General features: G+C 45.5%; 1 protein-coding gene across 1 annotated transcript in view; it reads left to right on the top strand.

Annotated features, from left to right (window-relative positions):
• The window catches only part of SLC12A8 (solute carrier family 12 member 8), a 46,273-nt gene extending 40,452 nt beyond the window's left edge, over nt 1–5,821 (top strand). The window contains exons 12-13 of the mRNA XM_036386854.2: nt 1,716–1,776; nt 4,732–5,821. Coding sequence (XP_036242747.1) covers nt 1,716–1,776; nt 4,732–4,897 — 227 coding nt within the window. The 3' untranslated portion in view covers nt 4,898–5,821. The remainder of the gene's footprint in view (nt 1–1,715; nt 1,777–4,731) is intronic.
• The last annotated feature ends 6,802 nt before the right edge of the window (nt 5,822–12,623 follow it).

The following is a 12,623-nucleotide window of genomic DNA, read 5'->3' as shown; positions in this document are numbered from 1 at the left end:
GAATATGTTGGGAACATAATCTGGGAAAACACTTTAAGGCAGAGAGCATTAGAGAGATCCTGCACATGATCGGCTTAAACAAATTCAAGATTAAACAGTGAAGCACATTCAGCAAGCAGCTCATGAGAGCCACAGCTCCTTGGCAAGGCCAGTGAGGGGGTTTGCCCAGGATTGAGTGTGTGTATCCATCCATCCATCCATCCATCCATCCATCCATCCATCCATCCATCCATCCATCCATCCATCCATCCATCCATCGGCAGGTGTGTGAGGTACATAGCTGAGTGCATGCCTGGATGTGCAGTTTTTTGTCCAGGATGAGAAAAATCAAGTATGAAATATGAGTTCATATGCAATATGTGCAGAAATAGCTACCTGGGTTTATTTAGGTGAAAGATTATTAGACAGTAGGTAAGTAGGTACTAGATTTCAGAAATGCACATGATGAGAAACCAAAAACTAATCACCACCTTCCAAACATTGCTAAATTGTTCTTTTTCTACTCTTGAGTGACTTCCTTTCTATGTATCTGTAGGGGATAGTAGAAAAGAGCTGAGATTGTGGTTAGTAGCTGCTAATTTGTATCTTTTGAAATATATATATGTTTTAATCAAGTTCTTTATGGCCCCCATATATCAAACAAAACAGAAATAATGTTTTCAGGTGTTGGAGTCTTTTTTGCCTTTGTATACTCACTGTATTTATATCTCGGTAATCTGCTTTTGAAATATTTATCAAAAATTACTTTAATAAGAATTTCTCTTCCAGTGTGTAGAGGGCTTTGGAAGCTGATCTGAGAAACAGCAGCAAGATTAGACATTTTTTTCTTGGTTTCTTTTTCTCATGCATACAATGAGACAATGCATGACATTGAAAATGTTAGCAGTGGATGCTCAAAATTCAGCCTGATTTTTACTTGGCTGCGAGGGAATGTTATTTTGTGGTCACAAGTCTCTGATGATCTGTGAGTTTGTTCTTCAAAGGATCAAACAGCCCTTCTGTCTGGAAAAGCTGGGAGACACTAGCCTGAGAGAAGCTCTGCATTAGGGGCTAGATGAAGACCTTGGGAGGAGAAATTCCCTGTGGTTGACACATCCCTTCTCTCTCTTCCTCCCCAGCAGCCTAAGCCAAATCCAGCAGGCACTGACAGGGCTTGGTTATCCCTGTCCCTCACCGAAAACTTCTCCTGCTGCATTTGCTTCCAGCTCTGGCACTTCCCTACCCCTGCAGGAAACTAACTCTACAGAGAAATCAGAAAAGAAATCAGTGCTGGTGTAATAAAGCTAAGCCAGCTCTCTGTGGGGTCAGACAAGAGGAAATCATTGGTGAGACCACAGCCACCCTGGCTGAGGTTGGCTGAATGGCTCCTCCTGTCTCCCTATCCCTGCAGTGGGAAAGGTTTTTGCAGTCCAGGGAGTGAAAGGCATTGTGGTGGGTGTCTGTGCTTTGCTCAAGCTTTACTGGGGTTTAACAAACTGTCAGGCTGGGAATGCATAGTTGTTCTCCATAGGAAATTTGGGTTCATACCTGGACAGTTGTTTAAAAGCCACAGCATGTAGGAAGACTGCAGGAATGTTCTCACTATCACAAAATCTTTGGGTACTGCAGGCTAATAACAAGAGTGCTGGTTTGAGATTTTATGCAAAAATTCAGTGGTGTAATGCTATTATGAGAGAATTAGCAGCATACTGACTTCTTGTGCCTTTTCTCCATAGGAGCAGCAGCAAATTTCAGTTTCTTTGGCTGGATTAAGTCGGTTTTGATCTCTTCATGCAGGTTGGTACCAGTCACTTGGCAGTGACCAACCCACTGCTCATTGTTCCCATGACCCACTAATGAGCACAGAGAGGGCTGGAAGAATTGACTTGCTTATTACCTTAAGCAGTCTTTCTGCCCCTTCTTGCATACTCAGAGTTATTCTTGCTTAATTGTAAAAAGGCTGTTTGCTTCCCATTAGCCTGGCATATGGTTGGCTGTGTATGTGGGGAAGCAGGAGTTTCCTCTGCTTTGTGTGTGGGAATGTCAGCTGATAACTGTATCATGGGGCCTGAAGCTTTATCTTAGCCCAAAGGTCTGTGCTCAAAATCTATGGCACAGGTTGAACTGGGAAATCTGCAAGGAAATGAGAAATTGGGGACTCCTTCTCTTCCATCCATCATTCACCGAAGCAAATTCCTCTGGTAGTGTTGGAACAGGCACACATGGCAGCTGTGTTCAATTTTCAGAGAGGAAATCTAGGGTGGGGGAGCTGCAATAACTTTGGGGCAAATATGATAAACAGGGTCTTTGGTGAAGGAACCATTCAGTATTGAGTTTACATGGGACTGGAGTAGCATTGTCTTGAGGTTTTGATTACCAGAAGACCTTGAGGGGTTTTTTTTTTGGGTGGTTATTAACTAGTTTTGTTAAACTTATTTGATGCTATTAATTATTAATTCCATCTAATTGGGTTTCCTGTAGCAGCTTATGAGCACCTTTGCCTCTGAGCAGTGGGCTTTGAGTTTCTCAGTCTGTTGGGTTTCTTTTTTGCTGGGGTGAGTGAACACCGTAGGGAGGACTGTGCAACATGAGCTGCCACACATTATATGTGCCAATTTGCTGCCTCCTTCAAAATAAATCAAAGTCCAGCCAATTAAACACATTGGTCTGTCTTGCCAGGTCCTGTCTCTGCCCACAGTTCCTATAACATGACCACAAGCTTTTGGTGAGCAGGGGTGGTTGGGGAGAGAAGCCAGGGGTGAGGGATCTCTCTGAGGTTCCTTGGTAGGCCTTAGACATAACAGCACTTAATTTATGCCTTAATTTAAACCACTTAACAAGAGATTCTTATGGAATTATGATGCCTTTGCATCTTCTCAACAGGTAGAGGGTTGAAATTTGAAGAGTGGGGGAATCAGCCCAGGCTCTGTAATCAGCATTTGGTGATGGTCCTCCAAGTATAGCAAACTTGAGAGTTCACTGCTCTGAGAGGCCCCACTGAGGGAGATGCTGGTCTCAGCCCACTGTGGGTCAGGAGAGCTCAAAGGGCCTCACTCTGGACTGCTGCTTACAGTGTAGCAAGAGAGTTGGCTTTGGTCATAGTAATTTTCCATCCTGGCCACAGTTTTTGTCAGTAACTTTCTTTGAATGCTCTATTACAAAAAGGTTGTTCCACTTGGGTTGTTACTCATGCAAGAAAAATAAGTTTCCAAGGATATTCATTAAAAACCAGGAGCTGTCAGCATTAGTTCCCTGGAGCAGACAGTGTCTCTGATAAGCTCAGGAGGAGCTGAGCCCAGGTGCTGTTTGTCAAGGCTGAGCCTAACAAGCATTTCTCAGATCACAGTGCAGCCCAAGGGGCAGGGGGAGTGGGATGCACCACCACATATGTTTTCTGCATAAGGGATTGTCCCCTATCCCCTTGCACAACATCTGCTGGACTGGTGACACAAGCCCAAGCCAAGGGTGAGGAGTGAAGGCTGGGTGAACAGGGTGAGTGGGGCCATGCTGAAATGCTGCCAGAATTACTCATGGCACAGTGAGCCAGACCCTGCTGCTTCATACCCCGGGCAGTTCTGTCTGCTGCCACCCCAGGCAGATTTGTGGCTGGTTATTTTAGCTCGGTGCCTCTGTGATGACAGAACAGCATTTTCCTCCCAGTTGTCCTTTGGTGCATCTCAGTTGTGTCTCCTGCCCTGCTGTCAGAAATCCCTGTGCGAGTCTGGTTGAGGTGTGAGGCTTCATGGAGAATGACCACGTGGAAAGGAGAAACTATCCCTGCCTCTCGTGTGGAGAGGTGCTGTTGTCACAGGGGGATTTTATCTTTGGGTTACCAGACCAACAAAGTCCTTGGTTCTTTGGTCAGTGCAATCAATGAGCAAAGACCCTGCCAAGAAAGGCTGAGGGGAGATCTGGTGATTGCCCAAGGCAGAAACTGATCCTGGTTTTCTCCTCTCAAAAAGTGCAATCTCTGGGTCAGCCAGCCAGCTTGGTCACCTTATCCTAGTGCCAGGGCTCCTGCTCTTACTGGCACAAAGAACACCTTGGGCTCTGCTTGGGAGTCGGGTCATTTTGAAGCCCATCTATGTTGTGCTGCAAAAAATTGCATTGAAATAATTTAGAGCTTTTTTCTGAGTCCTGTTTTCCTGAAATCAAGTCAAGATATTTTAATGAATTGGAGAAAAATAATAAGTCCCATTAAGCTGCAAAGGAGTTGGAGGCAGCCAAGGGTTCTTGACACCTCTAAGGCTCTTAGGTGCTTGATGAGGTCTTAGTCAGTACTGTATTTGTCTTACAGTTTTGATTTAAAAATGCCAATAAGGTTTTCTTAAAATCAGCTTCTGGGATGAAGAGATTGTAGGGAAATCTCCTGTTTTATTTAAAAATTACAAAAAGTATTACAATTTTTTTATTGCTTAGGGGACCATAAAAAGGATATTTTTCATTAGAAATGGTTTGTGCTCCTTCTTTTCTTGCTTGGTGTGGAAGGTGTTGACACAGTCAATATCCAAAGAGGAAGCCCATTTGTTATGAAAACATTTATTTTGCATTGTATATCTGGGGAAAGGGAGAACATTTCTTTTGTGCCTTCTAAGAAAAATGCTCTCAGGTTAACTCTGTGCCTCCAAGAGGCACTGAGAAGGATTCAGCCTCTTCTGGAATCACCCTGCCTTGCTGGCACAGCCAAGAGCACGGCTGCTAATGGATTACCAACAAGGGGTGATGCAGGCACCTCTGCTTCTCTGCTTGCAGGAGAAGGCCAGCTCCCAAGGAGCAGATCGTGGTGACACCATCCTTTGCAACAGTTGGCATGGAGACCAGGCAGCTCACCGAGGAGAACGCAGACTTCGCCTCACGGGACCGCTACCACCAGTCCTCACTCATCAGCAGAGAGGAATTTGGGAGCCAGTTCCAGTGAAGGACACACACACACAAACAAAATCAATCCATTACTTCAAAAAGCATTTAGAAGGGCTAATGGCTGCCACAGGTGCCTTTTGAAGTACTTGAATGTACGCACAAAGGATGTGAATTGCTATTTATGTATTTGAGGCTTGTTTGTTTATGCAAGCTACAGCATTGCTGGGCTTCAAACCTTACCCAAACTGAGGGGAGAAAATGGAAATGAAAGGGCCAGTCTGGGAAGTGATGAGTTACTGAAGACAGTACAACCCTTTTAAGGAATTCAATTATAAGCCCTACTGAGTTCTAAAAAAGGTTGCTGCTCTAAAAGCTTACAACATCCCATTTCAGATGTCCTCTGGGTGACTGGGGACACTCTGCCTGGGAGCAGTGATGCTGGCAGCAGGAGCCGGTGCCCCACTCCCAGCTGTGCCACGGATGGATGCGACCTTCCAGGTCAATTCACTTCTCCTCTAGGCATGAATTTCCCTGCTTGTAATACAGTAATTTTCTACCTCAGCATTTCAATTACCAAGGTCTTAGAAAGTATTTTAAGACATTAGACAATAGGCCAGAATCAGTGGCAAGTATGAGAAGATTATGAAGTATATTCACAACTGAAATCGCACATTTAAGTGCAGGATAATGACCTCTTCTGTAAAACTGTGAAATTATGTCTTAGAAGCTGTTCATAGTTATTTCCCACATCCTTTCTGATGTGAGAGCTGAGACCTGATGAAATACCTGGGCCCACTTAAACCATCTCCTGGCTGAAGGGACAGATGGTTGAGAATTGCTTTAGCAAAATAAGTTTACCCTCAGCACCACACATCAGTTCTGACATTCAGGAAGGGGAAATCACTGCCTTTCACTTTGTTTCATCTCTGATAATTTCAGCGTTTAGATTATTTATTTCTTCTTCTGTGCAATAAAAGCCTGAGACACCAGGAACTCCTCTCCATCCTTTCTGTGGGCACTCTCAGTGCCTTTGAGCGCCATTCCACCATTCCAGTGCTAAGTGCCCTGGTGTTGCTGGGTGAGGGGAGTCCCATCCCATGGCCTGGCCAGCTGCAGTTTTGGCTCTTTCCATTTTCTTACAGAGGGAGGCACAGGAGGCTTTCTGCTGACATGGAGAAAAGAGCCGCCTTGGCGCACTGCAGAAAGTGTATTCATTTCTCAAGGTTGCAGGTCTCGGACTAAGTGCTTTTAACTTTAATTATCTCAACAGAGGCAAGAGGAAAGTTGTGTTTGCGTGACCTGCTCTGACCCACCTCAAATCAGTCACTCAGTGTTGGAAACACCTTTCCAGGATTCCTTCCTGCCTGCCTCTTGCTGTTGGTTTCCAAAGAATCCGAATCTGCTCTGTGGATTTTGGGCCCATGTTGAAGCTTCTCCTGGGGCCAGTGGCTCCAGAGAGCACTCCCTGTTCTTGTAGCATCCTTAACCTTGGCAGATACCCCTGTTGTGCAAACTTCAAACACTTCATGGTGCTCCCCACTGTAGGCAAGCTGTTTGGTGCTGTGTTACAGTTTCATTCCTGACCACAATGCCATTACTATAAAATCTTGTATTTCACAAAGTCTGGTCACGTGCGTGGTCCCTTTCCTCCTGAGTCAAGGATTGCTCAGCCCCGCATTTCTCTGTAGCTTGAACAAAAGAAAACCCCAGAGCATGGCATGAAGAGATTAGTAGGCAGAAATTCCTTGGTACCTTCTTTGTTGGCTACTAAATAATGTAATTCCCTTCTAAAATAAGACATGAGTTAGGAGGTCCAGAGAGGGAGGGTGGGGAAGGTCCTTGGCTGTGTATCTCGCTTGCTGAGGAGTTGCACTGGTTGAAACCAGATGATTTGGTAGAAAATGTTTGCCTCTTCAACACTGTGGCCCCTGCTTGTCCCCGAAACTGGGATGTGATGGGCCCTTGGTCTAGCAGTGGTGGGAGGAGGTCCCCCAGCTTTGCTTTCAGCTAGTGTGCAGCAGCTGTCCCCTTCTCCTGCCACCACTTTCCAGCAGCCCTTTGCACCTGAGCATCCTCTGGGAACATTCTAGTTGTGTTTGTGTGCTGGCCACGCCTCTGCTGGCTGCCAGGGAGAGGCACTGTGCTGTGCCATGCAGGGGCCTGGGGAGTGGACACCTAGAGGGCTCTGGGTGCAGGGATGGGGAGTGCCTCGGTGTGTCTGGGTAAAGGCAGCTGTGGCCCTGGCATCAGCACTGGGTGGTTATTGCTGCTCTTGAGACCTGGCAGTGGAGGGAATGCCCTGCAGAGCACACTGTTCCAGGCGTTTCTGGGGGCTCCATGTGCTGCTGCTGGAGAATCTCTACCACCTCCTTCACTGGCACCTCCACCACCACAGCAGGAAGCAGCTCCTTCCATCACCTGGTAAGCACAGGCACCTGCTCCTTCCCTTGTAGCTGCAGGGAGAAATGCATCACACAATCCTTGCTGCATTACAGGTGAAGAGTACAACAGCCTTCTTGGGTAATGCTTGGAAAGGGACATGCTGATCTTCCCTGGAGCATTACCTCAGGTGTAGCTAATGGAGAGAGTGGCAGGAGGCCTTGTTTTAGCACCAGTACTTCTGCAGTCTGGGTAGCATTGGAGACTCCATGAGACACTACAGGAATGCAGGGCTTTGCACCAAGGAAACTTTTCCAGCAGGAAAGAAAGCAAGGAAGCAGTTGTACAGCTAAAGATCATGGTGTCACTTCAAAAATGGTTGTAGCTTTGGTAGAACTCTAAAAAAATGGGTGAAATTAGGTGGGCAGGAATTTATCATCACATTTAATGGCTGAAGGGAAGAAATGGGAGTGGGGATTGCTCCTGTGAGTGGAAATGTGCTGCTTTCATCCTCGGAGAGCCCATGTGAGCCTCCACATGCTGGGGGTTTCATAAGCTTCAGGTTCCCTGAAGGTGAGTTTGGGGCCCAGCTCTGAGCATCAGATGCCTTGTTGTATATCAAGGTTGCAGCTTGGCTACTGTAGTTATGGAAAGGCCTTACTGTTTTTTAAGCCATGTGAGCTTTTTTATCATCTATAATTATTTTTGTTTTGGTTTGGAATTCGATATAATATAATAATAATAGTTATAATAATTATTATTATTATCATTATTTTACAAGAAATTAAAATGTTCTGCAATGGGTCAAGGTGTGAAAATATTTGTTTTTGAGAGAGATGTGGATATGGCACACACTTTGGTTCCTTTTGAAGGCTCCAGCTGTAAATTGGTGGCTCCACTTTTGACAGTTTCCTTTGCAGAGCATACAAGCACAGAAGGCGGGTGGGGATAAATATTTTATTACTTGCTTTGCAGTGCTGCCTGGAAGCTCATGCTGCATTTATGATCCCTTAGCACTAAGAGGGTCCAGAAATTGGAATTTTATGCCTCAAAAAACTTCCAGCACAAATAGTCAGGACTAAGAATGGGCAGAAAAATTGTTGTGATATTGGCATTAAGAGACAGCTTCTCAGTTGGTATAAATTGCCATCCACATGGATCTGTGTCCCATTAGGAGTCTGCACAAGGAGAATCAAGTTCATTAAATCCATATCTTAGCTCAAACTTGTCTTTTTTTTTTTTTCCACTCTCCTCATGTTTTCTCTTGATCAGCCTTGAGTTTCCTTCAATGGTTATTGCTGTGTATGGTGGCCAAAATATCACACACCTGCCATGGCCATTTCTTCCCAGCAGATAGGTGTGACCACAGCGTTGAAGCAGCAAAGAAGGGTGACAATGTGAAATGATGCTTGTGTGCATGGCTGAATTAAGGCACAGGGGGCTTTCTGTGCCTTGTGAGGTGGTTTGTTCTCACCCATGTGGCTCTGATTTAGATTCAGACGGGCAAAGTTTCTTAAACAGCATCATACTTACACCTGCAAGGTCAGAAGAGATTTGCTGAAGCACAAGAGCCAGCCTAGGATTAACATTTAGGTTAGTGGGAAATTGAAGTTATTTGAATTATTGCCCTTGCCTGGTGAATTTTAGAGAGGGTAATTACAGGGATAAAAGAGAGGAGATTTTGTAGACAACCTATAAATTTGTTAGCTCTGTATGAAAGTGGAATATAATGCTCTTGTTACGTTCTGCAGTGGTGTCTTGCTGCAACCCAGATTTGGCACAGCATCCCTTAAACCTGAGACAAGGTGAGACCTCAGCGGCAGCAGCCTTAAAAGCTACAGATGAGAGGCTCTAGCAGCAAACTGCAGGCTAAAAATAAATCACTTTAAAGCCCATACGGCACAGGAAAGGCTCCTTTCCTCTCTGCCTTCTGCTCCTTGTGGCTTTTTTCACAGGATTTTTATGCTCATATCCCCCAATACCTGGGATTTGCCCTCCTTACGCAAGAGCAAACAGAACCACGGGTGCTCCCAGAAACTTGGTGATAGAGGAGCACACCTGTAACTTTATTGGATCCAAGTGTCCCTTCTAAATTTCACTGGGGGCCTCTTTCCAGATTTAAGGGCACTGCTCTGAAGTGTTTAGCTCAGCTGCAGAATATCTGGGTGTGCTCCAAACCAGAGCTGGCGGAAAAAGGTCCTGAAAGAAATAAGTAAGAAATTTAGAATTGCTTCTTCAAGATAGATTTGGATGGCTGGTTTATTTTTTTCCCCCAGAAAATAAGGGATTTTTTTTTCCAGTGACAGGATTCAAAATGCAACATCATTTCAAGTTGTGCATTTTTCTGTGAGGGATGAAGAGGGATCACAAGACCCATATCCATCCTGACCTCCAAATGTCAAATACCTGGAACAAGCTGCTTCCAATGGAGGTACAAGGCAAGCAATTTTTGTTAAAATAAATCAATAAAATACCACCACCCCCAAAATTTCAGGAATAATGGTCACGTATTAAGTGCCTTCTGGATGATTGGTATCTGTTAATGGATGGCTTGCGGCATCAAGAGGAGATGCAAAGGTAATTAATTACTCAGTTAGGAACTATTTGTCCACTTTGGAAACTCAGGGCTTTTAATAACAAATTCCAGGAGGAGAAAATATTCACTTTGTACCTTAATTCATCATCAGCTTAAAACTTGTCTGAGGTTTATGAGCCTGATCCAAGTTTTGGACAGATCTGGGATGAGTTTCAAGGGAGCTGCAGGAGTTTCATGACATTGACTGTGCCACGAAAGGCTTCTATGGAACCAGAGGGAAGGGACTGGTCACTGTAATCCTCCCAAAGTGCTACACAGATGCCTCTTCTGCAGAGACTCTCGTGGTTTTTTGGGATTTCAGACCTAAGCAATGTAGAGACCAGCAAATTTTGTCACATTTCTCTAGCCCTTCAACCTGGAAAATGGAAATCAAGGTGAAATAAAAACACACTCTGTTTTTCCCTCCCCCAAAACAAGGTGATGGGCAGGTTTCAATTAATCAGTATCAATCATGTTTTATATATAGCTTTGTTAGAGGCTTCCTATGTTGATGAGGTTGTTTGTCTGTTTGTTTTTAACTCCTTTGCTGTGTGTGGAAGGTGCCACTTGCTTTCAGATGGAAGTGCTAAATGTGTTCTGTACATGATTTGGGGAGGCGTTTGAGGTCACAGCCTCTTTCAGGAGGATGCTGTGGCATTACTCGACATCAGGCTTTGCCTGGCCCATCTGGCTCCTCAGACATGATTTCATGCATTTAAATCTCCTATTACAAGGAGGGTGGGGAGCAGCCCTCAGCCTGGAGCTGCCCTGGAAGCAGCATCAGCAGGATGCTGCAGCAGAGTGTGTGGTTGTGCCATGGGGATAAACAACTCCAGCACCACATGGGGAAAAGCCCAGTGCTGGTGGCCTTCACTGAGTGCTTGTGCTCCACACAGCCACCTTCATCCTGCTGCAGTTCTTCCTTCTCCCACCACTGAAGCTTCTTTCCCAGCCTCCAAGGGGGGTGTCAAACTCATCACATGGGTGGCAGGGTTGATATCTCCTCCACACTGCCCTCTGCAGCTCCAATGGGTAAAAGAGTATTTTTTGAATAAAAACCAACAAAGTGAGGTTTTTTCTCTGTTGTTTTCACGTGGCTGTTGAAACTGAAGCTTAAAAATATCAGTGATAAATTGACTTCTTATATTCCTTACGAAACCCTGAAGATAGGAATAAAAAATAAGATGGCAGGAAAACACAGTAGCTTTAAATTTACAGGCACTAAACCTTGACAAATCAGATACCTGTGGGGGAAGGGACTGCATTTAGGAAGTCTGAAACTGCCTGAATGTCAGTGTTTCCTTGCCAGGTGCTTGTAAATAATATGCTGCTCATGGAACCATGATGGAGAGAGCAGGGAGATTATTTTCTGATGGTGAGTACTGGTTTGGGCCCACGGGTTCACATCTGTGGGGCATTGGCTGGGGCTGGTGAAGGCAGCTCACCACTGCCATGGGCTTCAGAGGCTGCAATGGCATTCCTGTCCCAGCTGTGCTAAGCCCTGCCAGGATGTGGCTCATCCAAGGGCACATGGGGCCCTCTGGCCAGCGTTTCCTGCTGCTGGCCCTGCCCTCGGGCACACGCTCCTCATGGTCACTCCGTCGTGGTCACAAGTGCCCTGTCTGCTTCAGAAATGCAGCAGGTCAGGCAGGTTTAATGGCAGATTTTGGGACAACATCAGCTGCCCCCTTCCCCCACGCTCAGAGGGGGTTAATTCAGCCTTCCCTGCTTTCCTAGCTGGTGGCACAGCAGGGTGGGCCGTGCTGTGGGGGCACCATGGGGAAGGGTGAGACGGAGCCATTCGATACCATTCCACATGGGCTGCTCCTGCAGAAATGTTTGGTTTGCATTTGCCTGTGTCTGCTATGGCTCTCCATGGGCCTGTTGAATGAAACAGTAGGAAGAATTTATTGAGACCCTTTTGGAAAAGTATTTGATACTGTGCTTCCTGCTTGTTGGATTTACAGCTTGGAAGGATGCAGTAAGAGTGGGGAGCTGCTGTGTGGCTTAGATGTTAGGGAAGTCTCTTGGAAAAGGCAGGGGAAAGGGGGTGAGATCTAGACTCGGTATTAGGGCCCTCAGGCATGAGAGTGAGTGGACAGGAGAGCATCCATTTCATGTCAGGGCAAAGTTTGATTTTCATTTGCCCCCTGCAGTCCTGAGGATGCATCCTTGGCCTCAGAGAGGTTTCTAGTGGCCCTGCTGTCTTATGTGTATTGCACAGTTAAAAGTGTCAGATTTGCTGGTTGGAAGGTGTTTCTTTCTAGGGACTAACAAAACTTTCTAAAGAATCATATTTATTACTCACTATCTTAGGAATTGGTAGCATGGAGTCCTGTATTTTATGTATAACGATATCCCCAAGTGTTTGTCCCCCACTGCTGCATTGCACGACCTGTGCCATCTCCCACAGTATCGAAATACTTCACAGCTCTTCCCCTGAGCTTTAGCTGTGTATTGGTCTCAAGACAGAAGCTTTGTTTTGCACATCTATTCCATACAGAATGTGTAAATACCTGGAAACAGAATGAAGATGCCTAAAAATGTCCTCTCTAGATGAGGCACCGTGGTGTTGCCTGTGGCTTCTGGGTCACTCCATTTGCCAGGATTGGGGTGCTTACCTGCATGACTAAAGCATAATCATGATTGGTTTGTGCTTCATGTCCAAAACTGAGCAGCTTGACTTGTTCCTTGGGTTTAGGCAAATTTGAAGCAAGAAGATGGCAAAAGCTGTAGGGAGTAGACTAGAGCATGGATTGATAGAGAGATGCCTCAGAGGTGGCCTTTCCAAGGCTTTCATCCATGATTATTCAAGTACCAGAATGAGGAT

This window comes from Molothrus ater, chromosome 7, assembly GCF_012460135.2.
Source record: "Molothrus ater isolate BHLD 08-10-18 breed brown headed cowbird chromosome 7, BPBGC_Mater_1.1, whole genome shotgun sequence".
Classification (NCBI taxonomy): domain Eukaryota; kingdom Metazoa; phylum Chordata; class Aves; order Passeriformes; family Icteridae; genus Molothrus; species Molothrus ater.
Note: the sequence above shows the minus strand (reverse complement) of the source record. Positions and strands in the feature narration are given on the sequence as shown.